Raw genomic sequence first — 26359 nt, 5'->3', positions numbered from 1 at the left:
CTCAAAAAATTTTGAAACACATCTGTTAGCCCCCTTTCAATCGTTCCTCGTATGTTAGGGAATCCAACCGATGTGCGATCTCATAATTCACCACTGTTTAAGATCCAGCATTCTTACTGACGCTCGTCTCCCTCTCTAATCGATGTGAAATCTCACGACAATTTGCTTCTTTTACAACAAAGTAGCTTTAAAGAACATATAACCGGTCATTGAACTTTAAAAAAAATGTCTACTCCGAATGCACTTTTGAATATTGAATATGAGAAGTCCCACAAATAAGCATATTCAATATTTAAAAGTCTTCAACAATGGCCGTTTGTAAAGTGATTAAGCAACAAAATTCAAACTATCTTCACTTTTGAAGGAACTTTTGGGCTTTTTCTTTCACTTTCATTTGCTGCTTTAATTAAAACACTTCCCAATATCATTTCTTTCAATATAAAGCTTACAAAAGTACACAAGAAGCCTTAAATAATGGGAAGAAAGAATAACAAGTTTGTACATACAAAGAACACCAAGGGGGAAGACCAAAAAATTTGAAGAGGATCATCATCAACCTCTGCAATCTATCTCTCAAACACAGCACCAAATAAACTTAAATAAACACGTTGTCGATCGATAAGCTAGGATCGTACGTACCTGCATTACTTCGATATTCCAGTTCGAGTGTGTTGCTTTGTTCAATACTCTTTAGCAGTTGATTCCACATTGTTCAACGTCAGGACCAGTTACCCGAGTTGTGAAGGGATCGATCCGAACCCATAAAAGGGAGAAGATTGAGGCAAGGAGGATGGACCAGACAACCACGATCGTGGGAGTTCGGTTCTGGCGACCCATCAGACCCTTGAGGAAGGGATAGAGATGAATAATCACCCAGAACGCGAAGAACAGTTTGCCGAAAAGGGGACCCCAAGATTGATAGCCACTGTTAATGGCATAAGAAATTCCAGCAACAACTCCTACTATGTTGATAATAAGGAGAGTAGTTGGGGGAATGAGAAGAGTTGTCCACTTGAACAAGTAGAGCTCAGCAAAATCTCCATCTTCATCAGATGCTTTTGAAGTAACCGTGAAGTTGGTATCAATCCCAGCAAGAACTTTAAGAAGACCTTGGAACACAGCAAACAGATGGGCCGACACACCTCCGATAACCCAGAACTGCTCGTTTCTCCACCATTCATCGATCCCGACACCGCTCCATCTCATTTCCAGAATACCAGTAGCAAAGATGGAAAGAAAGAGCGAAATGAACCAGATGCTGGCAAGATTACTGATCTGTAATGAAAGAAGAACAAACAACAAAGAATATGTTCGTCGTTTCAGTGATACTCGAGCGAGCAAAAGCCAATACGTTTGTGTAGGAAAAATATGATTCTTTTTACCTGAGGAATGATGAACTTTCCAGTGAGCAGACATATTGCAGGTAAGGTACAATAGGCAAGAAGAGGAATCGATGTTATTGGGTAAATGGTAGTGTTAACATAAGCAAATCGCTCGAGCCATTTCAACCGTCCACCATAACCGTACCACATAGGACAATGCCGACTGAAGAGAATTTCAACCGAACCTAACGCCCACCGAAGCACTTGGTTAAGACGATCAGAAAGATTAATGGGAGCAGACCCTTTAAATGCAGGACGGTCCGGTATGCAATAGATCGATCTCCAACCACGGGCGTGCATCTTGAACCCTGTCAAAATATCTTCTGTGACCGAACCGTAGATCCATCCGATCTGCACCACCAAAGTTAAACATCACTTAGTCGTGCAAATGTTATGTCGTCTCGTAGCAAATAGAAAATGCAACATAAATTAATGGTCTTAGAGGGAGATAGATTCATACTTCACTTCCCCAGTCTGTTTTATCCTCGTATCCACAACTGATGACATGAATTGCTTCTTTAAGGAGAGATTCCGGAGTGGCAGACTGCGGCACGCCACCGTTCTCCATTAGCGTGGAAGCAACAAATACAGCCGATTGACCGAACCTCTTCTCCAGGCTCATTTGCGACATTAGCAGCGATTTCTCGTCATCAAACCCGGCACCTGCATCGAATGATGTATGGACATTAACACCTCCATTTCAAGATACAAGCTAAAATGTTAGGTTGCTTCCTTGAAGATAAACACTTGAAAACTGGAGTTACTTACCTTCAACTCCTTCCTCAATATCCTCGAGGTTGAATATTGGCACAGTGGGATCGACATTTTTACTCGTTTGCTTCTTATCAGAATCTTTTCTTTTTGATTTAGAACTTTTCTTTTTCGACTTCCCAAAGCAACTCGAGAATAGCCCTGGTTTTTTATGCTTGGGCTTGAGAGGGGGCTCATAGCCATACAACGCAGTTCGATTGAAAACACATCCCGTTCCCACATAAACTGGACCTTGAATACCGTCCAAGCCTCGAAGATTGATCTATATAACCCACATAAAATTTTAATAAATTCTACATTAATTTCAAGCAGCCACTGAAGATAATCTAGACGAAGACGGGTAAACAAAACTTACATCAAAGAAAACAGTGTTTCGGTTAGCATATCGATCATTTCTATCAATCCCATCAAACCTCTGTGGAAACTGAACGTAGCAAACTGATTTTCCAAGGTTAGGATCCATCATAAAACACATAGCTTCCCGCAACGCTTTACTGTTGTTTATGTAGTGATCACAATCAAGATTTAACAAGAAGGGTCCATTGGTAAGCACGGCAGATACCCGAACCTGTATACAGGTGCTCGATCATTCAAAGAAAGATATAAAAGTCCAGAAGAGTATAGAAATTTTCTAGAGCCATTTACTCACAAGAGCATTCATAGCACCAGCCTTTTTGTGATGTTGGAAACCAGGACGCTTCTCACGAGAAACATAAACCAGACGTGGGAGCTCGTTACCCTCAGTATCGAGTCCTCCACTGTGGCCTAAGAAAACCTGAAGATTTATATTGAAGAAACAAAAAGAGAATATATTAAAGTAGGAAGCAACAATGAAGAAGCAGACACAGACACTGTACAGACCTGTATCATTCCTGGATGATCTCTAGTGTTATTTCCCGGCCATGGCGTACCGTCTTGCATGACCCACCCTTCATCAGGAACTTTCTGTGCCTTAGCAACGAGTCCATTGATACGAATTTTGAACTCCTCGTATTCTCTCTGTAAAACAAAAGCACAGTCAACTATGGAGATGATAAATTAACTTTTATGAAAGAAAATGATATAGAGGAATCTGGAGTTACTACCTTCATCGCCCTCCGATCCTTCACGAATGATGGATGAACCTTGTCCTTTAAGTAATCGATCTTTTGAGAAAAATACCATTCGGGTGCTCGTGGCTCAATGCTGTACTTCTTGGAGAAGGGAACCCATTTTCTTGCAAATTCTGATGTTTCGGACAAAGCTTCAAATGTTAACATAGCAGCTCCGTCATCTGATACATAGCAAGAAACTTTATCGACTGGATAGTCCACAGAGAGAATCGATAGGACCGTATTGGCTGTGACAAGGGGAGGTTCTTTCAGAGGGTCGACAGTACTGACAAATATGTCGACAGCAGCCAACTGAGACGGCTCTCCTTCACGATCATATCTGCAAACCATAAGTATTTGAAGGTTAGGCAAACATCAAAATGAACATTGCTCATAATGAAAGCTAGAACGTTACCGTAGAGCAAGCCTATCAAGATATGTCTCCCGGTTGACCGGAAGCCATTTGGGGAACTGATCCAAAATCCAAGATACAGCAAACCATATCTCACAAATCACTGATATTAACCACAGAGCAAAGGCATTCGGAACTGGATTTGTAATTCGGTAGTGCAAGAAGATGCAAAGAATAATAAGCCGCAGAACTATGACCATCCTATAAGGGTTAATCCTAGAGGACGGAATAGAAACCTTCCTCGATAGAGGCTGACGAGCTTCGTCATTCCTGCAATGCCAACAAATGAGTAATGTTTAGCAGATTATTCTCGTACAACGCACAAATATCTGTAAGAAAGCAAGAAATTTATGAGTGGAAAGGTTGATTGGTTGAATTCCATTAACACAGATTGATGCTACCTGAGTTGAAAACATAATATCCGTTCGCTAAGTTGAAACTTCGAGATATATAGAACATATTATTCTTCAGAAAAGAGACGATAGAAAACCAGAAATTTTATGAAAACAATATGACAGTTTCAAACATGGCTGAAATTAAGTTTTTTCTTGTTTTTGACCGGAGAAGTCATTTTTCGAGGAGAGACTAGGTGTTTTTGGGATCTGCGTGCTCCTTGGTTAGAACCACTAAGGGGTCCTAATGGTTTGGACTTGATTAGGCTGAAAAAAAGACATACAACCTTGGCAAGAACGACGTTCCGCGGAATATATGACCCATGCTCCTTTAGGTTCTTTAAATTCCGTGGGTGGCGTAGCTACCGAAATTAATGCAGTCAATTATGTCTCTCCTAGAAGTTGGTTAGCTACCTCTCATTTTGTTCTAGGATTCTTCCTATTCGTAGGTCATTTATGGGAAAGGCTCGTGCAGCTGTTGTAGGATTAGAAAAAGGAGTTGATCGTAATTTTGAACCTGTTCTTTTCATGACTCCAGACAGAGGATCTAATACTTAATGTCAAAATCAATTTGATTCCACCATTTATATGAGGTTGGAGTTCACAAAAACATGTTACTCTTACGAAGTGCAATTCAACAGTTGAAAGCTAAGAAATGGTATAAAATACAAAAAAAACAAGAGACAAAGTGAAGCACTTACAGTAAAGAATCATCGATCATGACATCAGTGCTAGCATCAAAATCAGCACCACCCCTCCCTTCCGAAGGAGCATGACTAACACTCATCGGCGGCACACTCTTGTCCTGCTTCACCTTCCAACTATCTATCCTCTCTTTCCAAGCTACATTGCCAAACCTAGCCGATCCCGAGTCTCTCGATTGATCCATGATTCTATAGTTAGCTGCCAATTATCAAACAAATATCGACATAACTATCATGACAAAAGAAATCTTCCTTAACCGACAAATCACACGACACAAGATATCGAACATATGAGCTTACCGCGACTCCCACTTTCAGGCGATGCCATGGAGAGCCTCTCTGGAGATGCAGCAGACAGTTCTCCAGAAACCTTGAGCAAAGAGAACACCAGAAAACAACCCAATTCAATTCCAAATCCAACAAACAGAAACAAAATTGAATAAAGTGAATTAAGCTGCAAGAACAGCTTACAGATCGTCCAGTGGTGAGCAAAGGAATGTGATTAAACGATCCTTCCTTATCATAATTGGTATCCCAGCTAAGCGTGCGCTCTGGCTTCTTATGATGCCTTTCTTGCGCCCCTTCCGTTCCATTACCATCACCATCTTCCACTGCCTCTCCATGAACCGGAGGACTTCCTAAAGGCCAAGAACAAACCGATCCATCCCATTACCATCGATTCAATCTCTCATCATTTTAATCGTTCAAGAACTACGAAAGAAAATCTAACTAAAATAGTTGATGGATCGAATTAAAACCTTTATGCCACTTGTATTTGGTCTTGCATTGAGGGCAAGACTGATTCCCGTCTTTCCTCTCGTACTCGTAACAGGGACGGCAAACCGGAAACGCACAAACATCACACGCAACAAACGGCTCGCCGTCAGCCGTCGTGCCGACGGAATCGCTGCAGATCTGACAAACCTGGCCGCCCCCAATCTGTTTCGACGATTTCTATAGATTGAAACAGACATCATCAGATCAGAAAATAGAGTTAGAAACAGAAGTAAGAACAAGTAAACGGTTACATTACCCCAGAATTTGGATCGACCTCCATGGGTGCTGGTTGAATCGAAGATCCTCCTCGATCCTAAGCAAAACAAGCAAGGAACAAGGAACAACTCGAGTTTACTTCATGGAAACTCAATCTCGAAGGAGAAAAATGGAGATCCAGAGGATTCGTTAAAAAAATGATGTGATGGTCGAAGAAGAAGATCGAAGGAATTCCAAGGGTCAGAGGTTACAGAAAAGCCACCGACGCTGAGACAACACAGATCCAATCCGATCCAATCCAATCCAATCCAATCCACCCTCAGTGTTCTTGGTGAAAACTTTTCTCTTTTCTTTTCAAATACTTCTTCTCATTGAAATTTTCTCACCATTTTTCCTGTTCTTATCTGAATGTCTGATTTTGATTGGGTTTTCTGATACTCCCTGCTCAGTGGACTGTAGAACAACCATCCAAATGAACTTCATTCTTCAATTTTCCCCTTTTTTTTTTTTTTTTTTTTTTTTTAATTTAATAAAAATATTTAAAAAATAAATATCCTTACCTCTAAATAATTTACTATTAAATCTTTGGTTTTAAAAAAATCAACTTCAAAAACTTTCATTCATATTTTTTAAAATTTTTAAAAAATAAAAAAAAATATATCTTTTACTATTAGTACTCTATTAATAAAAATTAAATAATTTTTATATGGACAAAACCGGTCGTAAAGCTAAGGTTTATTTTAGAGACTCATTTGAATTTAATTTTGTTTAAATTTTTCTTGAATTTTGTGTTAGTTCGAACCCTTTCAAACACCAAGCAACAAAGACACGAGCCTTTTTAGTTCGAAGTAAGCGAGTCGAGTTCTTCAAGGAAGACGAACAAGGACAAAATAGTATTTCTTTGATTAGCATGGCGAAGTGTTAATCATGTGAAGATCGCGATTGTTATATATTGAGAATGAAAGTAAGTAATGTTTGCCGATGAAAATCTTCTGTGTTGTATCATGTTATTAAACTGATGTTTTGTATGTGGGACCTCTTGCATATGTACGATTATCAAATTCATGAAATATTGAAACAAGTTCTATTCTTTTAACTTTTGACGACATGAAAGTGTTGCATATTTGAGAGCCTTAAATACATGACGGTAATGTACGTAAATCAGTGTATATGAAAGTAATGCATACATAGAGAGTCCTAGAGTGCATGAAACGATGCATGCTTCGAGGATTTAGTGTACATGAAAGCGATCGAGATTGAATCGTGCATATGAAAGTTGTAAGTTTCATTATAGTTATGTTAGCATAGATCGTCTTGTTCGTGATTGCATGTCATAAATACAGCAATAGGGTAAATTATTGGGTATTTTTAATACTCGACATTTTTTAGAAAATATTTTCTCTGATAGTTTTTTTTTTTTTTTTTTTTTTTTGCGGGTTTTCAATTGTTTTCAGTATGCATGTAGTACCGGCCTTAGTCGTTCTAAACCCAGAATGTTAGGTTATTACAATATATGAAACAAATAAGGGGTTAATGAGGTCGTTTTCTTGTAGGAGTTCGAATGCGCACCCTTGCATATATCATTATAACCCTAAAACACGTTGGTCAACTCTAATTCTCTAAACTCTTGCTACATCTTATAACCTTTCACTTTTGTTGAACACTTATTGATATGATAAGGAATCGCTACAAGAGAAGTAAGATTCGGATTACCTTGTTGATCGAATATCTCAAGGCAAAAACATTGTTTGAGATTCGAGTCACTCCAAAGCAAGATCGATCACGTCTAGCTTGAATGATTCTTGTTGATCAAATATCTCAAGGCAAGAACACTTGTTTGAGATTCGAATCACTCCACAAGCAAGATTGATCATGTCGAGCTTGAATGATTCTACATGCAACCTAAACTACATACAATTGCAAATAAACTTAGCCATTGGCTAAAGAAGAGCACAAATGCTTATTTTACTATATTTTCCAAGTCTCTTACACATACAACATACATGACTTTATATAGCCTCAAAATCAAACTATTAAAGGCATTCCAAGAGTTGTAATATTCATACGTAATGGCCATAATGTAATTGTAACCTATAGTAAATAAAAAGTCTTAAAATACATAAATGAAATGCAATAACTTAAATTACTCCAAATTGTAATCTACCCAAAATTTATAACATAAAACTTCATTATTCTTCAATGTGGCATGAATTGAAATATCTTTTGATAATTTCAACAATATTTTCTTCCCATCTTTGTTGAAGCATCTTGTATAATTGATGTCTCTTGGTTTATATCACTTACATTCTTTATTAAGACCGAACAGGTATAGATTACAAGGCAGTCCGTACAATACTACTACAATTTGCTTTATTTGGATTGCTTGTAATGAAAACCCGTGGATAAGCATTAATAATAGGGACTAGCCAATTCATTACTAAAATATATAAATATTTATTCTTAAAATACATAAATTATTGTGAGATCCCAACTTGATTAGATTGGAGAACGAAACATTCCTTATAAGAGTGTGGAAATCTCTCCCTAGCAGACACGTTGTAAAATCGTGAGGCTGACAACAATACGTAATAGGACAAAGCAGACAATATCTGCTAGTGGTGGACTTAGGCTGTTACAAATAGTATCAGAGCCAGACATCGGGCGATGTGTTAGCGAGAATGCTAAGCCTGCAAGGAGAGTGGATTGTGAGATCCCATATTGGTTGGAAAGGGGAATGAATCATTCCTTATAAGAGTGTAGACACCTCTCCTAGCAGACACATTGTAAAACCATGAGGCTGACGACCATACGTAACGGGCCAAAATAAGAGGATTGACCAAAATGTTATTTTAACTATAGATGTTCATATGACTCGATAATTCCTAGGCTACTTAACCCAAACTATAAACAGTAATCTAGGCTACTTAACAATCTCTTTGCTCGTGGTAATTGTGACGGGAGAATCGATGACTGTATCAAAGATATACTAGTATAGTAGTTTTAATCTAGGCTACTTAACCCAAACTATAAACGGTTTGGTTTCGAAAATTCGAAAACCCAGTTCGATTTTCTAGTTCATATTTATTTTTGTCGGGTCGAAAATAGGATTACAACCTAACCAAACCCTACCTTTTAAAAAATTTAATAATATCTAAAATTTGTAATTGAAGTTAACAACCTGTCGTGATTAGTAAATATTTGATATTTGAAATTGATAAGATTTTATCTATTATTTATATATATATATATATATATAAAATATATATTCATGCGTATAAATATGTTTTTGAAAATAATCATGATTTTCTTTTAAAGAAGGTTTAATGGAGGCAGTGAGCTGGCAGTGCAACTCAAACAGCCAGGCATGAATTTCAAAGGACGTGGTGACGTGGCAGAACACGAATGGTTATTTCTTACAGAAATTCACAGAATTCGACAAGGACTTCTTGGAGCCGCGTGACCGACACGACAATGACAACCAGTTCAATCACACGCGCGAGAGTACAGTAATATATACTCGCGCTTTCGAACGTACGATTTTAATTTTCTCATTTCTTGGCGGCGCGCGTGTGATTAAGTGTGAGGTCGTGCGTGACAAGTAGTTGGTGCTATTTTAGAAATATATGAAAAACACAAAATAGCATCTGTCAGTTCTTGTCGGTGATGAGTTGGAAATAGCTAATTAATATATATATATATATATATATATATCTTTCTAATTTTGTTAAAATTTGTGAATTTTTTATACTTTAATTTAATTTAGTTCATCTAAATCTAAAATTTTTATTAATGAAATTGAATTTTCGAATATATTTAGAAACACAAAAGAGATGAGCGATAACATAAAGTTAAAGATGTTGACATGAAGTTGCTACTCGAATCAATCGAGGCTTCTTTTTTAGCGTTCGTTTTTCTCATTCATACATGAAATTTGAGTAATAACGATGGGGTTTCCATCTGTTTGATCACATGAATGTTAGCTACTCTTAATTAGATCCTCGTTTGAACTAGATGACGATATTGACCTGTCACGCTGTTTGGTAGGAAGTTAGTGACACGAGAGAACTCATTGGATTTTAAAAGACCATCATGGAAATATCTGTAGTACTCGGTGTCAACGGATGATTGGATATTTCACAATTTCTTATTGAAAATGTAAGCGATTGGATTGGGGTTGGGGTTCATATCAATTAATACTTTTGATCTTTGTCATCATTAAGCCCTCTTGTAAACAAGTTTGCCAGTTGGTCATTCGTATTCTTTCGTCAAGACGTTCTCTAATGAGATGGTAATGCACCTCCACATGCTTTGTTCTAGCACAAAATCTCGAATTTTCTACTAGGCGAGCCACAGTTGGTTGTCACAATTAAGTGATATTGAATAATCAATTTTCTAGTGTAAATTCCCGGTTAAGAGTTTCAATCATGTATTTTCTTTAGCTGCTATATACTCTGCTTCTATAGTTGACAATGATACTATTGGTTGTCTTTTGCTACACCAAGAAATTGTTCTCAAACCGAGCTTGAACACATACTTAGTGCTTGATCTTTGGGTACCATGAAGCTCGATCTTTTTCTAGGTGCCAAAATTCAAAGGTATTTTTTGTCACTTTAAGCTTGAGATTTTTAAATACAATGTGTTCGTGTAAATATCTTGACGAGTTTCAAACCGTTTCAATAGGTCAGTAACCCTATATTTTAGGTTCGAGGGAGTGTAAAATAAGAGAGGTAGCAAAGAGTAAAGATTTATTATTGCATAAAGAGAATTAGATTACAACCATTTCCACCATATATTCATTACATGGACACATTATAATTTCCTCCTTGCCTTCTCTCTCTCTTCTCCCTACGCCATTATTAAATGATATGGTAGCATTAGCAAAATATGAACTTAAGCATACAAAGACATTCACTTAAACTTGAATTTCAATGCTCCATCTATACATTTCCTCGGTTGGGATAGGGACGGTGAAGGTGACTAATCCCGTTGCCTCGTCGTACACAAAGTCGGTATCTGTCTTGTCCACACTGCATTTTAGAGGTCGTTGAGATGAGTATACACCAAACCTTCCACAACCTCGAGTTTTCAAGGTGATTGTGGCTGTTGGAGGTCGATCATTGGGGAGAGAGCCGGTTAGCTCGGAGGCAATTTCACCGTCGAACTCTAGCAATGGTTCGATCACTTGGACATCGACTTGCTCGATGGCACCGCCGATGTTGAACATGTCGAGCAGACCGATTGGTGCAAATGAGATGTTTGAGGTGATGTCCTGAAAATCAAAACATCATTTTGGTTAATCTACACAATGCGATGATAAACAAAAAAACGAGATATAGAGTGAAGAAAGTTGTGTACCTTTAGAGGAGAAATATGGAAAAGATCATATTCTAGAGCTTTGAGGGTCACTGGAACCGAGGCACCTTTTGGCAATCGAGTCAATTCTCCTAAAAAACAAATTAAATTCCTGTTAGGAACCAGAACTCTACGTAATGGTATGATATTGTCCACTTTGAGCATAAACTCTCGTGGTTTTGCTTTCGGTTTCCCTAAAAGATCTCTTACCCATAGAGATGTATTCCTTACTTATAAACCTATGATCATCCCCTTAATTAGCTAACGTGGGACTTGCTCCCAACCCTCCTCAACAATTTCTCTATCAGTTCTATAAAAGAGAAGTCTTTCATGAATCTTGATGATCCAAGTACCTGATCGATAAGCATAAACGATAGAATCGCCCTTCCAATCGGCACTGGCAACTTGGGAAATAGCATCGACATCGGCTGCACGGACAGAGGTGGTGAGGGTACCTGGAGACTCGTCGTGAATGCGAGTCTTCTTCGTGATCCTGCACCAACCAGCACCCTGGCAGTTGAATACTCCAACAACACCAGAACACTTGTTCATATTCCAAATTTTGAGCAGGCTGGAAAAAGGAGGAAAAAACACTTATTATCACCAATTGTCTGGAATGAGAGGTGTGAAATCCCATATTGATTGGGAAAGAAAACGAAACCTTCTTTATAAGGGTGTGGAAACCTCATCCTAAAAACCAGACACATTTTAAAAACGGCTAGTAGTGGGCTTAGATCGTTACAAGAGGTGAATAGAATAGACAATAGGAGGAAGGAAAGTGAATATAAAACAAACCTGGTGCCATCTCTAGCTGGATCGTTGAACATAGAGTCATGTGTCGGTCGGCCAGGTAACTGTGCACGAAGAACTGATCCATCAGGAAGGACTAGCTTCTTCAACAACTCAAAGTTGTGGTTGCCTGGTTTGTCACTGTGATAAATTACAAAAAGTTAATTCATTCCTATTACCATACTTGGACCGAATGCAGACAAACATGTTAGGAACCACGTATCTCCACAATGGTACGATATTGTCCACTTTGAGCATAAGCTCTAATGGCTTTACTTTTGGTTTCTCCAAAAGACCTTGTACCAATGGAGATGTATTCCTCTCCCAACAATCCTCAACAAAACATGTCAGGCACATAAACTACCTGACATAGATTGCACATCCACCAATCGCACGAGCAGCTCCGTGATACTCTGCTGTAGGATGTAAACTCTGAAAAGAAAAGCAAAGATAAATGAGATGAGTTAGAGGCATAAAACGACTCGTAATCGGCACGAGAGAGAACAAATTCATGCACAGAAAGTTTCTTACATGGAACATATCCCAGTCAGGCTGCATGAACTCTCCAAGGAAAAGAGAATTGTAAGCTACAGAAGAGATATGAATGGTGTGGGAGGCAGGATCACGAGGGTAATAGTCATTAGAAGCTCTCATAACCGCAGTCTGTTTGGCACTGTAGAGACCATCGGTGTTGTGGCACATACAGGCAATGCAACCATTGTCGGAAAAGTTTCGAGCAATTGATGCTTCGAGGGCCTGATGGTAGCTACGAGTAAGCGCAACTCGACCACCATGACCAGCACCGAGGGTCTCAATAATGTTTTGCACATCAACCTTTACACCATCGATACCACATGAAGCCAAGTAGGAATGAAGCTCGTTATAGAAATTAAAGACTTTCTTTGGATGAACAAGGCCAATCCCATGAACAGCAAGGCTGTCTACAACTATGTCTGGTTGGTTGCCCAACATGCCCGGTGACTGGACTGGGTATGCCAAAGCAGACTCATAGTGCTCCAGCCCTGGACCTGCTGGCTTCACTCCACCCCAATAACCAGCTAAAGCATGCCACGCATACACAAATCTGCATGATATATGGGTTAGAAATTTGCTTTTCCAATTCAAATTTGTGGCCCAAGAGCAATTGAACACTTACTTCACATTGTGCTGTTGCTTGGCATCATCAACAACCACCTTCAGGCCTGGGACTTGCTGCTCATTGTTCTTCTCATTTTTCTGAAACTTGTGGTTTTCTTTTATTCCTGAAAGCCTACTCGCAAACCTACACAAATAAGAAGTGTCATCAAGTGATTAAGAAATCAATTGCTTGATCTAACTCAAGCCATAACCTATATTGTAACAAGATATGGACGCATCCCATCATTAAATGAACTTCACCCTCATGCAAGCATAAAAACTAGTAGTGTGTTAGTGAGATTCCACATCAATTAGAGAGAAGGAAGAAGCATGCATGGTTTATAAGGGTGTGAAAATCTCTCTCTAGTAGATGCGTTTTAAAAATCTTGAGGTGAAACTTGAAAGGGAAAGCTTAAAGAGGACAATATTTGCTAGCGGTGGGCTTGGGCTGTTACAAATGGTATCAGAGTTAGACACCGGGCGATGTGTCAACAAGGAGGCTGAGCCCCGAAGGGGGGTGGACATGAGGCGGTGTGTCATCAAGGACATCGGGCCCTAAAGGAGATGATTTGAGGGGGTCTCACATCGATTGGAGAAGGGAATGAATGCCAACGAGGACGGTGGACACCGAAGGGGGGTGAATTGTGAAATCTCACATCGGTTAGAGAGGAGAACGAAGAATTCGTTATAAGGGTATGGAAACCTCTCCTTATCAGACACATTTTAAAAACCTTGAGAGGAAACTCGAAAGAAAAAGTCCAAAAAAGACAATATCTACTAACGATGAGCCTATGTGTTGTCAGATTATAACAATAAAGGACAGCGGAGTGACATCTAGGTGGAAAATGTGTATTAGTGGCAAAAGAAAGAAAACAGCATATAATATGGGAGATGTATTGTTTTATTCCCCACTATAAAATGTTCCACTGAGATAATCACAATTCATTTCATCAACCAATTTTCTTCCAATAACCCAACATAGATTCGATGAGATATGCACACAAGTCTAATACAAAACGAAATAGTGAGACAGAGTTCATAAGAGAAAGATATCTTACTGTGCTCCTTCTTGTACAACACAATCAGCATCCTTTGGTTTGCTCTCAATCTGTTGCCAACCATCATCTATGATCAAGAATTTTGGAGGTGCCCCTCCCTCTGATAGGCTGCAAGCACCCCAAATGTTAGCAATTTAATCTCAAACATCACCAATATATCAGTATTAAAAATTTTATCACCTTTCGAGACCTTCCATAATACCCTCAGCGGTGACATCGGTGTAAAAAGCATCCCAAGTACACCAACCAAACCAGTCAAGGAAGGAAGGTAACTGCAAAAGACAATACAACACAATTGAGCCTCTAAGAACAGAATAGCATAGTAAAATTATACTGTCAAAACAAGATTTTCTCCTACCTTTTTCTTCTCTCGATGTAGAAAAGTTTGCATATGCTTTTCAACAGCCCTGTCATAATCATTTAATCATTATCAAATTAACATTACATGTGTCTGTAAAAAAGAAAAAACGAAACAACCCAAGTTATTTGGAAACTTACTTCACTGCTTGATTGATAACTTCAAAGGGATTGGTCCCAGCATGCATATAGACAAGAGAAAGTCCTTGGTTTGTCTCAACAGAATTATCTCCTGCAAAACCAATTCAAACACCAACAAAAACAGGTCGTTTCGTTTCTTTGTAACTTGATCCTTCCTATATTCTCCTCCAAGTGCTATAAAACTCCATTATTTGATTCATTCCCGTGATGGTAATTAAAAGATTTCTCCAGCGAGGTTGGTTCTCATTAATGACAGCTCCACCCCAACAGAAAGTTATATCTTCTTCATTACCGTCCACCAGGATGGAACTATTGTAGGAAGTGACAGACCAAATAAATAAGACAGCAGGGTGTGTGTGCATCCTACAACATATGATAATTGTTTGTTGATTATGATCTACTCACCGCTCTCGAGGCAAATCTCCATCTCATTCTTTTCATTGCCCTGCAGGGCAGCACGGAATTGGCCTTCAAGAAGAGGAAGGAAGACAGTGTAGATGGTCGATGAATTATCAGGATCCTCCCCTTCGGTTCCCTTGCTCTCCATAAGCAGGAACTGTGTCTCAAAAGGGATGTCTCTCCCAGATGTTCCCATTCTCTGTGTCATCCACCATAACGTGAAACGAAAACAACACAGGAAGCGCTGACCCCTGATATGAAATGGGGCAGAAATTAGAATAGTTCATATGAATTATATACCATAGCTACTTATTAAATCTACTCAGCTCAAGGATCAAACAGAACTTCAAAAGTAAATGTTAAGAATCACGAATCTTCACAATGGTATGATATTGTCTACTTTGAACATAAGCTCTCATGGCTTTGCTTTAGACTTCTCCAAGAGGCCTCATACCAATGGACATATGTTCCTTACTTATAAACTCACGATCATTCCCTATATTAGCCAATGTGTGACTCCCTCTCAACAATCCTCTCCTCGAACAAAGTACATTATAGAGCCTCCCATGAGGCCTATTGAGCCTTCAAACCGCCTCCCCTTAATCGAGGCTCAACTCCTTCTCTGAAGTCTTCAAACAAAGTACATCATTTGTTCGAAACTTATAAAACGATAAATGGCAAGTAATTGAAAACTTGAAAACACCCACAGTACTGTAAAACTTGAAGTCCTACGAAGAGGGTTTTTACTTGTACTTACTCTAACACACCCACAGGGAAAACGTGCAGACTTTTACTGTTGGAAGCAGTGGCACCAATGAATGCGCCAGCAACGAGTCCAAGGCCTGATCCTGGAGTCAGCACAATGTTGTCAGGCACGCCAGTCAGTATGGTCTTCCCATGAACCACCAAGTTGCCATCGTTGATAGAAATCTTGGGTGTGATCGTCATTGTTGATCACCAAACAGTCGCTGCACGAGTTTAAAATAGAAAATCATCATCAGCCAATCAGAAAGGATTTAAATATATATATATATATATATAAGAAGTTAGAATTCAACCCAAGTGTCTGAACTAAAAGTCATAAGAGAAATCAAGATTGCCTCTTCATTGGGCATCACCAACACCCACATAAAGTTTTCTACCTCCGCTAATCAAGAAGTTGATCGTGGGTCTATAAGGGATTTATCCTACGTTTATAAATAAAGAATATATCTCCATTGATACCGTTTTTTTTTCTGTTTGTTTGGAGAAATCAAAAGCAAAAACATAAAAGTTTATATTCAAAATAGATAATATTATATAATTGTGGAGGTTCGTAGTCCCGTTACCGCCGAAGAGAGAAGAATCAAACTGGTTTATGGTAAGCAAACAGCAGAGAATAAATAATTCATAATTGAAAATATTTCACCAATAAGCTCTATTTGGGAATATAATATATATATGTATGTATGTATGTATGTAGGATTAAAAAAAATTAAAAATAAAAACATAAATAATCTGGTTTAATTATTTTAAATATTAAATAAAAACAAAAACTTGTTTTATTTAAACTCATTTAAAATGTTAAACCATAAATAAAAATAAAAATACAAGGGAATATTATATTTGAAATAAAAACATTTTTATTAGTTGAGAGAAAAAGGTCAACAAAAAAGGAGGAAAGAAAGAAGAAGAAGACACGGATTTCATTTTTTCCTTCACCGCCGTGTGAAGGGAGACGACGCTAGCTGGCTTACTCCGGTTACCCGGGCGGGAAGAAAAAAAAAAATTCATAAACACAGAATATTCGTTCATACAAGGATATTGATAAGCGAGAAAAACAATAAAATTCATCTTTGGAAGAAAGCGAGGGTGAAATGCAAAAAGGAAAAGTGCAAACACAGAGAACAATACAGATACGCAAAAGAGAATCAAGAAGCCGTCAAATTCGATCATCTCGTAGAAGATTGAATCTCTCCAACTCATCGATTTCAGACCTAATTATTTTTGCGTTGTTCTGTTCCGATTGTAAATTTCTTGGTTTCCGTTCTATTGTAACTTTTTGGAGGGAGAGGTATTTCAGTAAGTCCATGAATAATCAGATTAAAATCTCACAAATCGTCGTGATCTGCAAGAAATTAGGGGAAAACGCTTGAGAATCACAGAGAAAGGTAGATCTGAGCTACGATCTAAGAAAAGGATGTTCGCGTAGGGCTCAATCTCACTACTCTCGGCCGCCTGAAGCTCGATTCGAACACGAAAACTCGGAATCAAACACAGAACCGAAATCACCAGTTCATAATTACGAAATCAACAACAGAATGACGGCCACAATTTTGAAATCCTTCAAAATCTGAACTGAGCAAGAACAGAGAGATTCTTGGCAAAACCGCAGCTCAAGTTCCGTGTATGTTCAATCAACACTCCCAACACCAGAGGAAGGCACAAATTCGAAACAGATACAAAAAAGAAAAACGCAACACCAAAGCCTCCACCAGAATAACTCACCGATTAGCTCTTTAGCGAGAGAAGTTGCAGAGTGGCCGGTCTCCTCACCAGAAGCTGAGAAGAAACTTGAAGAAAAGCGTTCCTGTGAGGAATGCTCTTGAAAGAGAAAGAAATTAAAGGAACGAAGAAGAAGAACAGAACGGCCTCCGGTGAATGGATTTTGTTCACACAGAAACCACGATCGAGTGAGTTGGGGAAGAAGAAGAAGGTGGTATTTATACGGGTCGGAGCGTTAAACATCGAGCAAGTTTCAGGTTCAGATCGCATCAGATCACGACACGTGGAAATTAATTTTATCTTGGATATATATATATTATTGTAATTCCGTCTCTTTTATGACTTGCTAATTATTACAGAATCTTTTATTTATTAATAGTTGAAAATGTCTCTGTCAGCCGGTAAATTTTGACATTTAAAAAAAAAAAAAATCCTTTTTTCAACTGAATTTTTTTTTACTATTTATTTTACACCATAATTTTTTTTTTAATTTAAGTTTAGAAAAAATTTAAATAGTTTTAGTTATTGACTAATTTACACTATTGAATCCAAACAATATCTATTAGTAGACGTGTTTTAAAATCGTGAAGTTGACTGCGACACGTAACATGTCTAAACGGGCAATATCTGCTAGTAGTGAGTTTGGACTGGTACAAATGGTACTAGAGTCAGACCACTGGGCGGTGTACTAGCGAGGACGCTGGCTCCAAGGGGGGTAAACTATGAGATGTCACATTGGTTGGAGAGGGGAACGAAAACCTCTGCTAGTAGTGAGTTTGGACTGGTACAAATGGTACTAGAGTCAGACCACTGGGCGGTGTACTAGCGAGGACGCTGGCTCCAAGGGGGTAAACTATGAGATGTCACATTGGTTGGAGAGGGGAACAAAAACCTCTCCTAGTAAACACATTTTAAAATGGTGAAATTAATGGTGATACGTAACAGACCAAAACAGACAATATCTGCTAACGGTGAGCTTAGATGGTTATATTTTTGTTTTGTTTAGATTGGGTTAAGTTTTCGAAAAACAAAAAATTTAGGTCGATTCATGAATTGACATTTATTTAGTCAGGTCAACTCAATCAATCAGAAAATAGGGAACCCTAGTTTAATTTTATGAATATTAATAATATTTGACGTTTATAACCAATGTTAATGATACGTTGTGATTTGGAATGTTTTATATATTTTCGAATTGGGTTGAATTGAGTTGAGTGATCGAGTTACTAATCTAACTAACCCGAAATTCAATTCAACCACGACTGAATCTTTCCCGTATATTTTGTCTTTACTAATGAATTGAGTTGAGTTGTCGAGTTACTAATCTAACTAACCCGAAATTCAATTCAACCACGGACCAACATGTCTTTCCAACATATTTTGTCTTTATTAATTACATGGTACATATTATATCTTTAAGATCGTGCCGTTATTAAATTATATATATATATATATATATATATATATAAATTGAGTACATAATATTTAAATATTTGAAATATTCGGATTAAGTACATAAAATATATTATTCAATTGAATCTAAAGTTGGTAGAACCACATTCCAAATTGGTGGTTCTAATTTCAATTAATTTCTAAAAATTAGTTAATAATTATAATCAATAATTAAAATTAATTATTATTAATATTAACCTATTTTTCTCTGTCTTTAATATTTAAAAAAATATATATAAATATATATCTTTTAGCTGGCTTTTGTACTTTTGACTCGGCCGTGATTCCATTTTAACCGAACAAGTTTGGTTGAATTGAGACATTTTTTTTAGACATAACGTAATTATTCATAATTTTTTTTAGACATTTTTTTTTAAGAATTATCAAATAATAAAATACTAAAAATTAATAATAAATTTAATTTAATTTAATTTAAATAAATATATGTATACATAATTTTGTACTTTTAAAACATTAACAATAAATTCGGGTTAGTTAGGTTTAACCGAAACTCATAAACCAACTTAATTAATAAAACTTTCATTTATTTGAACTCAACCCAACCTAACTCAAACCGTACCACTTACGTTGGGTTGATTAGGTTTTTCAAAATCATCGAGTTTTTTTAATATCTCAGTACTTTTAAAATTTTAATAATACTATTAAACTTTAAAAAAAAACGTCGAAAAAAAATTCTTACTGTTGGATGATGAAAGTCCCACATCGGCTAATTTAGGAAATGATCATGGGTTTATAAGTGAGGAATACCAACTTCATTGGTGTGAGGCCTTTTGGGAAGCCCAAAGCAAAGTCATGAGAGCTTACTTTCAAAGTAGACAATATTTTCATAAAATTAAAAATTGAATTCTCGTAGACTCACGCTATTGGAGCCGGGAGGTATCTCGATGCATGTCATTCATATTTCATTAAATTCATGAACCAAGTTAATACTGGAGTTAGCCGCTTACTGAAATTTATCAACCAAGTTTTTTTTTTCATTCGAGTGTATGAAAAGTTACCGACAAACACAGGTAAAATACATTAGCAAAAGGTTGAATGATATCATGAATATCAAGTTGGTTCGGTTCAACCCACCCCTGATCCCCATTCATATTTCATTAAATTCATGAACCAAGTTAATACTGGAGTTAGCCGCTTACTGAAATTTATCAACCAAGTTTTTTTTTTCATTCGAGTGTATGAAAAGTTACCGACAAACACAGGTAAAATACATTAGCAAAAGGTTGAATGATATCATGAATATCAAGTTGGTTCGGTTCAACCCACCCCTGATCCACTGATATTGTCCTCTTTGGGCTTTCATTCAAGGCTTTAAAACGTGTCTGCCAAGGGAAGGGGAAAAATTGTGGTTTGTTCTTCCCCTCAACCAATATGGGACATCACAATCCACCCCCTTCAGGCCCAACATCCTTTGTTCTTTTTGGGCTTTCATTCAAGGCTTTAAAACGTGTTTGCCAGGGGAGGGGAAGGGGAAGGTTTCCACACCCTTCTTATAAATGGTGGTTTGTTCTTCTCCCCAACCAATGTGGAATATCACAATCCACCCCTCTTCGGGGCCCAGCGTCCTCGCTAACACTCTTTCCTTCCTCCCATCGATGTAAGACCGCCCCCAAATCCACCCACAGCGAGAAGGCTAACACATAGTCGGGTGTCTAGCTTAGCTATCATCTATAACGCCCCAGATCCACTGCTAGTAGATATTGTTCTCTTTGGGCTTTTCCTTTCACGCTACCCCTCAAGGCTTTAAAACGCGTCTGCCACGGAAAGATTTCCATACCCATATAAATAGTGGTTTGTTCTCCACCCCAACCAACGTGGGACATCACATCAACCAATCCAACCTAACTCAATGTTTCAGATCATCGAGTTTCGAACACTTTAATATTTTTATAATTATATTTAAAAATATGTTAAAATATGTAGGTATACCAAATTATAAATCATAAAAATTGTTTAGTCTATGTCAAATCAATAAATGTGACAAGGCCTTAATGGCAACATTAGAAAACTTTCATATTATATGCTTTATTGTGAGTTTATATTATCTTTAATATAGAATACAAATGCTTGATTGGATTCCAATTCACATATTTGTTAAGATTTTTTTAAAAAAAAAAACTATATAATAAAATTAAATTAAAAGAGCATTTATATATTCTTTATTTCCTTATTTCATTCATTTCCATTCAATTTGATTTAGCTTTAATTATACAATTTGTAATTTATCATTATCCTTAATACATATATGCTTCATCATTCCCTTCCCACCATTCAAAATAATTTATTATTATTATTATTATTTTCCTTTTTCAGATAAATGTTATTTATTATGGATTCTATTTTAAAAAATAAAATAAAATTGTGTATTTAATTAAAAATATTATTTTCCTTTTTTTTTCTCCCTATATTTTATTTTTTATAATTAAATTATAACATTTGTTACCGTAACTCACATGCTTCCTCAGAAAATTCTCGATAGGTCACCGAACATAAAATTGTTCAAATGTTTCATTAAGTGTTTCTTAATCATCGTATTCTTAGAATCATTTTCATTTATATACCTGTTATTTACACAGATGTAGGAGTATTAAAAGAAACTCGATAACCGAAAAAATTCAATCAACCCAATTAAACTCGTGCAATTTAAGTTGGGTTAAGTCAAATAAATGAAAATTTTATCGGTTGAAATGAATCTAACAAACGTAAGTTCTAATCAAACCCATAAATACTCTACTTACGTATCATAATAGTTTATCGTGCATTTGAGAAAGTATGAAGGAGGATGGATCCCACATCGATTGGAGAAGGGAACGAAACATTGTTTTATAACAATGTGAAAATATCTCCCTAGTAGACTTGTTTTAAAACCACGAGACAGACAACTGAGGGCCGGGTATAAAAAATGAAAAGACAAAATGGGTCGGGTAGAAAAAGCATTCCGACATGTTTTGTTCTCATTCACATGTAACATATGAAAATTTTTAGATCACAAATAGGTCTAAAGCACGTTTTTAACTATGAAGTTTCTGTTATTGAGCTATCGAAAGGAAATGTGTACTCTGTTGGTATAGATATTAAATCGAAAGTAATTGTGTTACAACTTTTATTATTATTTTTAAGGGAAAAAAATCTTTTATCCAAATAAAAAAAAAAAAAAAAAAAAAAAAAAAAAAAAAAAANATTATTTTTAAGGGAAAAAAATCTTTTATCAAAAAAAAAAAAAAAAAAAAAAAAAAAAAAAAAAAAAAAAAAGGGGAAAATCTATTCACGTTGACGTGGATCATTTATTAAATTACGCACACGGACTGGTCACTCACAGGTTGTTAGCCACCTCAGCACCTTTGACAAAGCGAAATTTGTCTTGAACTTATACCAGTGGGACCCACAAATAATGGGTAGGCTTAAAGTATGTTTGACACGTGTCATGTAACGTCAGATATTTACTTCAATTTCGCTTATGGCTTCGCCTGGCCGCCTGGCATGACCATGCCACGTCATACAATCACTCTCATGCCATTTGTTCAAAATTTTCTTTTTATGTTTGACTTAAATAATGCTAATTATTAAGGTTCAATTATAATATTAGTATCAAACCTCTCATAATTTTTTTTAATTTATCTCGTATTAAAATGACGGAGAAATCTGATTAATATGGTCTATCAAACTCGTTGAATTAAGATTTTTTTCGATTCAGATTGAGTTGAATTTTCTTGTGACATTTGTAACTGATATTAGTGATATGTTATAAACAGTGAATATTTGATATTTCAACTTTATAAAATTTTAGTTATTAAGGTAACATGTATATCGTGTTGGATGATGAAAGTCCCACATCGGCTAATTTAGAGAATGATCATGGGTTTATAAGTGAGGAATACTAACTCTATTGGTATGAGGTTTTTTAGGAAGCCCAAAGCAAAGTCATAAGACTTTATGCTCAAAGTGGACAATATCATACCATTATGGAGAGTCGTATTCGTCTAACATGGTATCAGAGCCATGCCCTAAACTTAGCTGTGTCAATAGATTGAGGTATCAGAGCCATGCCCTAAACTTAGCTGTGTCAATAGATTGACAAATCCTCGAATGTCGAACAATTACTGACTAAGACTCCAAAGGAGTCGAGTCGAGCCTCGATTAGGGGGAGGCGTGCTTTATTCGAGGGGAGGTGTTGAATGATGAAAGTCCCACATCGGCTAATTTATGGAATGATCGAATGATCGAGCCTCGATTAAGGGGAGGCGTGCTTTATTCAAGGGGAGGTGTTGAATGATGAAAGTCCCACCTCCCCTAATTTAGGGAATGAGGGAATGATCAAAGGGGACAATATCATACCATTGTGGAGAGTCGTGTTCATCTTACATATTGGATAAGCAGGAATTTTTAAAAAAAAATTGAGAGTATTTTTTTTACGGTGCCTATTTAATTAGGGTGTACGTGGGTTAGGTAAATATAGTTCACAATCTAACGTTATTTTTAAAAAAAAATTGAGAGTATTTTTTTTACCGTGTCTATTTAATTAGGGTGTACGTGGGTTAGGTAAATATAGTTCACAATCTAACGTAATATAATATAACCAACTCCACAAACAACCTAAACATAGTTCACAATCTAACGTAATATAATATAACCAACTCGAGTTGAGTTGAGTTGGGCTATCAGACTTTTTTAATTATTTAAAAGAAATCGTACTTTCTCTACGATACATGTTATATTAATAATTAAAATCTCATAAAATTTAAATATAAAACATTTATAACACAACGTATCGTCGGTTACAAACCTTAAACATTTTTAATGTTTTTACAAGTAGGGTCGAGTCGAGTTGTCCGATCATATAAACATTTTTATAATTAATAATATCTCTATAAAAATATATATATTTCTAGACAGGTTTGTTCATAAATTAAACTTGTCTAAAAAAAAGTTTGATTTTGGAAAATTAAATTCAATTAATCAATCATTTCATTATTTAATACATAATCACATAACATTGTACTTAATTAATGTTAGAATCTTTGTTGTTTAATCATCCTTAATTCACTCAAACCTAGGTAGCCAATTGGAATCGTCCGAGTCGATATTCATAAAAACGTCGAGATCTCAATTTTACAAAATATATTAAAAAAAATGTCGTAGTGAATGAATATTTATGAAACAATAATATAAAATAAAAAATTAAGTTAATAAACGAACCGTTTACGTTATTAAGAAAAACTTTTAAGAATTAAACCGACCATTTTCGATCGCTCAATCATAGGAACAAGAACAATGAGTAAGTAATGTGATCATATTGTACCGGAACTAAATAGCCAAAAGGCACGTGAAGAATAAAAGAATCTAAATTTTCTATTATGATTTTAAATAAGTTTAATTTCTCAAGAAAAACAAAAACCTCGTTGAGAAACCCGAGAACTCAATAGTCAATACGAACATAAGACAAAATTAGGCATCTCTCAATTTTAATTTAGTTTCGTTTATTTCGCCGATTAGTCAGCTAAGTATGTATTGATTTCGGTTATTTGTTTTAAAATTAATAAACAAATATCATAAAACAACACATGATTTTGGGCTTGCGTGGGAACGTAATGACACTATTTTTTCGTGTGATATACTTAAATAATAATTAATTTGTCATATTTGTTTGTGATAATATATAAAAACATTTTTACCTTAGTTTAATCGCGTACGTAGGTCGTGGGTTTCGTTGGGCTTCTCAGTGTTCGATGATGAAAGTCCCACATCGGGTAATTTAGGGAATGATCATGGGTTTATAAGTGGGGAATACTAACTTCATTGGTATGAGACCTTTTGGGAAGCCCAAAGCAAAGCCATGAGAGCTTATGCTCAAAGTGGACAATATCATACCATTGTGGAGAGTCGTGTTCGTCTAACTTGGTATCAGAGCCATGCCCTAAACTTAGCTGTGCCAATAGATTGACAAATCCTCGAATGTCGAATAAAGGACTCCAAAAAGAACTCCTCGAAGGTACGAAGGCAGTCAAAAATGACTAAGACTCCAAAGGAGTCGAGCCTCNATTGGTATGAGACCTTTTGGGAAGCCCAAAGCAAAGCCATGAGAGCTTATGCTCAAAGTGGACAATATCATACCATTGTGGAGAGTCGTGTTCGTCTAACATGGTATCAGAGCCATGCCCTAAACTTAGCCGTGTCAATAGATTGGCAAATCCTTAAATGTCGAACAAAGGACTCCAAAAGGAGTCAAGCCTCCTCGAAGGTACGAAGGCAGTCAAAAATGACTAAGACTCCAAAGGAGTCGAGCCTCGATTAAGGGGAGGCGTGCTTTGTTCGAGGGGAGGTGTTGGATGATGAAAGTCCCACCTCGGTTAATTTAGGGAATGTTCATGGGTTTATAATCTAAGAATACACTCTCCATTGGTATGAGACCTTTTGGGAAGCCCAAAGCAAAGCCATGAGAGCTTATGCTCAAAGTGGACAATATCATACCATTGTGGAGAGTCGTGTTCGTCTAACATGGTATCAGAGCCATGCCCTAAACTTAGCTGTGCCAATAGATTGACAAATCACATGGTATCAGAGCTGTGCCAATAGATTGACAAATCCTCGAATGTCGAATAAAGGACTCCAAAAAGAACTCCTCGAAGGTACGAAGTCAGTCAAAAATGACTAAGACTCCAAAGGAGTCGAGCCTCGATTAAGGGGAGGCGTGCTTTGTTCGTGCTTTGATCATGGTAATTTAGGGAATAATTTGTTCGATTGTGGAGAGTCGTGTTCGTCNAACACTCAGTTATGGTTAACGGTATCGTCGCATCAGAGACCACGGGACATATGTAGTGTAGTTGCATTTCTATTTTGTTGATCTTAGGTTAGTCTGGAGCATTATTTTAATTTTTTATTTTATTTTTGCATTGCTTACACAAACTATAAGTTCACGACATTATTTAATGAAATTATTTTAAATGAATATTTTTACAAAAGATTCGTTCCTTTAGAAATTAGGTACAAAGAAATATTACCTAATTTTGGAATTAATTTAATAAAAAAAAAAGTAATTGAAAAAGAAAACACATGAGGGTTTAGTATAGGTACGGCCGCAGCAGATCCCTACCCCCTTTAAGGTAAAATGCAAAAAGGAAGACAGCCCAACCCACGTTGGGTGGTTAGGTTTTGACAGTTTCCTATATTTTTCGAAAAAATTAAAATAATAAAACAATTAATTAATTACGTGCCGTCAAGTTGAAGCCACGTCAGTAGAGAGAGAAAGAGAAACAAACGCCACGTCATCACTTTCCTTGTCAGATCTGACAACAAACAAAATCATAGTGTTTTCCGTCTAGTGGCCATGGATTCATCATTTTGGGAATCTAGGCATTAATTTTGTTTGTTCCTTATAATAAATATATTCCACGTGGCACCTCCTTTGTTTTGCCACGTGGGCACTG

General features: G+C 36.7%; 2 protein-coding genes across 2 annotated transcripts; both read right to left on the bottom strand.

Annotated features, from left to right (window-relative positions):
- Window positions 1-400: 400 nt before the first annotated feature.
- On the bottom strand, window positions 401-6234 carry LOC111467150 (cellulose synthase A catalytic subunit 3 [UDP-forming]-like). Its single transcript, XM_023111931.1, has 14 exons — window positions 5786-6234; window positions 5511-5706; window positions 5224-5390; window positions 5053-5122; window positions 4750-4951; window positions 3660-3926; window positions 3239-3584; window positions 3015-3152; window positions 2803-2928; window positions 2509-2721; window positions 2151-2415; window positions 1843-2045; window positions 1383-1733; window positions 401-1275 (listed from the first exon to the last, which is right to left on the bottom strand). Exons 1-14 carry the CDS (start codon window positions 5807-5809, stop codon window positions 691-693), a joined length of 3153 nt encoding a protein of 1050 aa, XP_022967699.1. The 5' UTR covers window positions 5810-6234; the 3' UTR covers window positions 401-690.
- A 4239-nt stretch (window positions 6235-10473) lies between these two features.
- Window positions 10474-17647, bottom strand: LOC111467164 (probable galactinol--sucrose galactosyltransferase 2). Its single transcript, XM_023111956.1, has 14 exons — window positions 17466-17647; window positions 15736-15946; window positions 14985-15229; window positions 14580-14670; window positions 14440-14488; window positions 14262-14353; window positions 14082-14189; window positions 13043-13168; window positions 12418-12970; window positions 12251-12318; window positions 11893-12027; window positions 11451-11668; window positions 11101-11189; window positions 10474-11014 (listed from the first exon to the last, which is right to left on the bottom strand). Exons 2-14 carry the CDS (start codon window positions 15924-15926, stop codon window positions 10658-10660), a joined length of 2322 nt encoding a protein of 773 aa, XP_022967724.1. The 5' UTR covers window positions 15927-15946; window positions 17466-17647; the 3' UTR covers window positions 10474-10657.
- Window positions 17648-26359: the final 8712 nt, after the last annotated feature.

Source organism: Cucurbita maxima, unplaced genomic scaffold (genome assembly GCF_002738345.1).
Source record: "Cucurbita maxima cultivar Rimu unplaced genomic scaffold, Cmax_1.0 Cma_Scf00033, whole genome shotgun sequence".
Taxonomy (NCBI): domain Eukaryota; kingdom Viridiplantae; phylum Streptophyta; class Magnoliopsida; order Cucurbitales; family Cucurbitaceae; genus Cucurbita; species Cucurbita maxima.
The sequence above is the reverse complement of the archived record's forward strand: the minus strand, read 5'-3'. Positions and strand labels throughout refer to the sequence as shown.

Excerpts from the sequence above, each read along its gene's own strand:
- LOC111467164 (XM_023111956.1), bottom strand. The coding sequence starts at position 15,926 with ATGACGATCACACCCAAGATTTCTATCAACGATGGCAACTTGGTGGTT. Across the intron at positions 15,230-15,735 it reads TTCCCTGTGGGTGTGTTAGA|GGGTCAGCGCTTCCTGTGTT; the intron begins GTAAGTACAAGT and ends ATTTCATATCAG. Across the intron at positions 12,971-13,042 it reads AAGCAACAGCACAATGTGAA|ATTTGTGTATGCGTGGCATG; the intron begins GTAAGTGTTCAA and ends TATATCATGCAG.
- LOC111467150 (XM_023111931.1), bottom strand. The coding sequence starts at position 5,809 with ATGGAGGTCGATCCAAATTCTGGG. Across the intron at positions 5,391-5,510 it reads CAAATACAAGTGGCATAAAG|GAAGTCCTCCGGTTCATGGA; the intron begins GTTTTAATTCGA and ends CTTGGCCTTTAG. Across the intron at positions 2,046-2,150 it reads TATTGAGGAAGGAGTTGAAG|GTGCCGGGTTTGATGACGAG; the intron begins GTAAGTAACTCC and ends CATTCGATGCAG.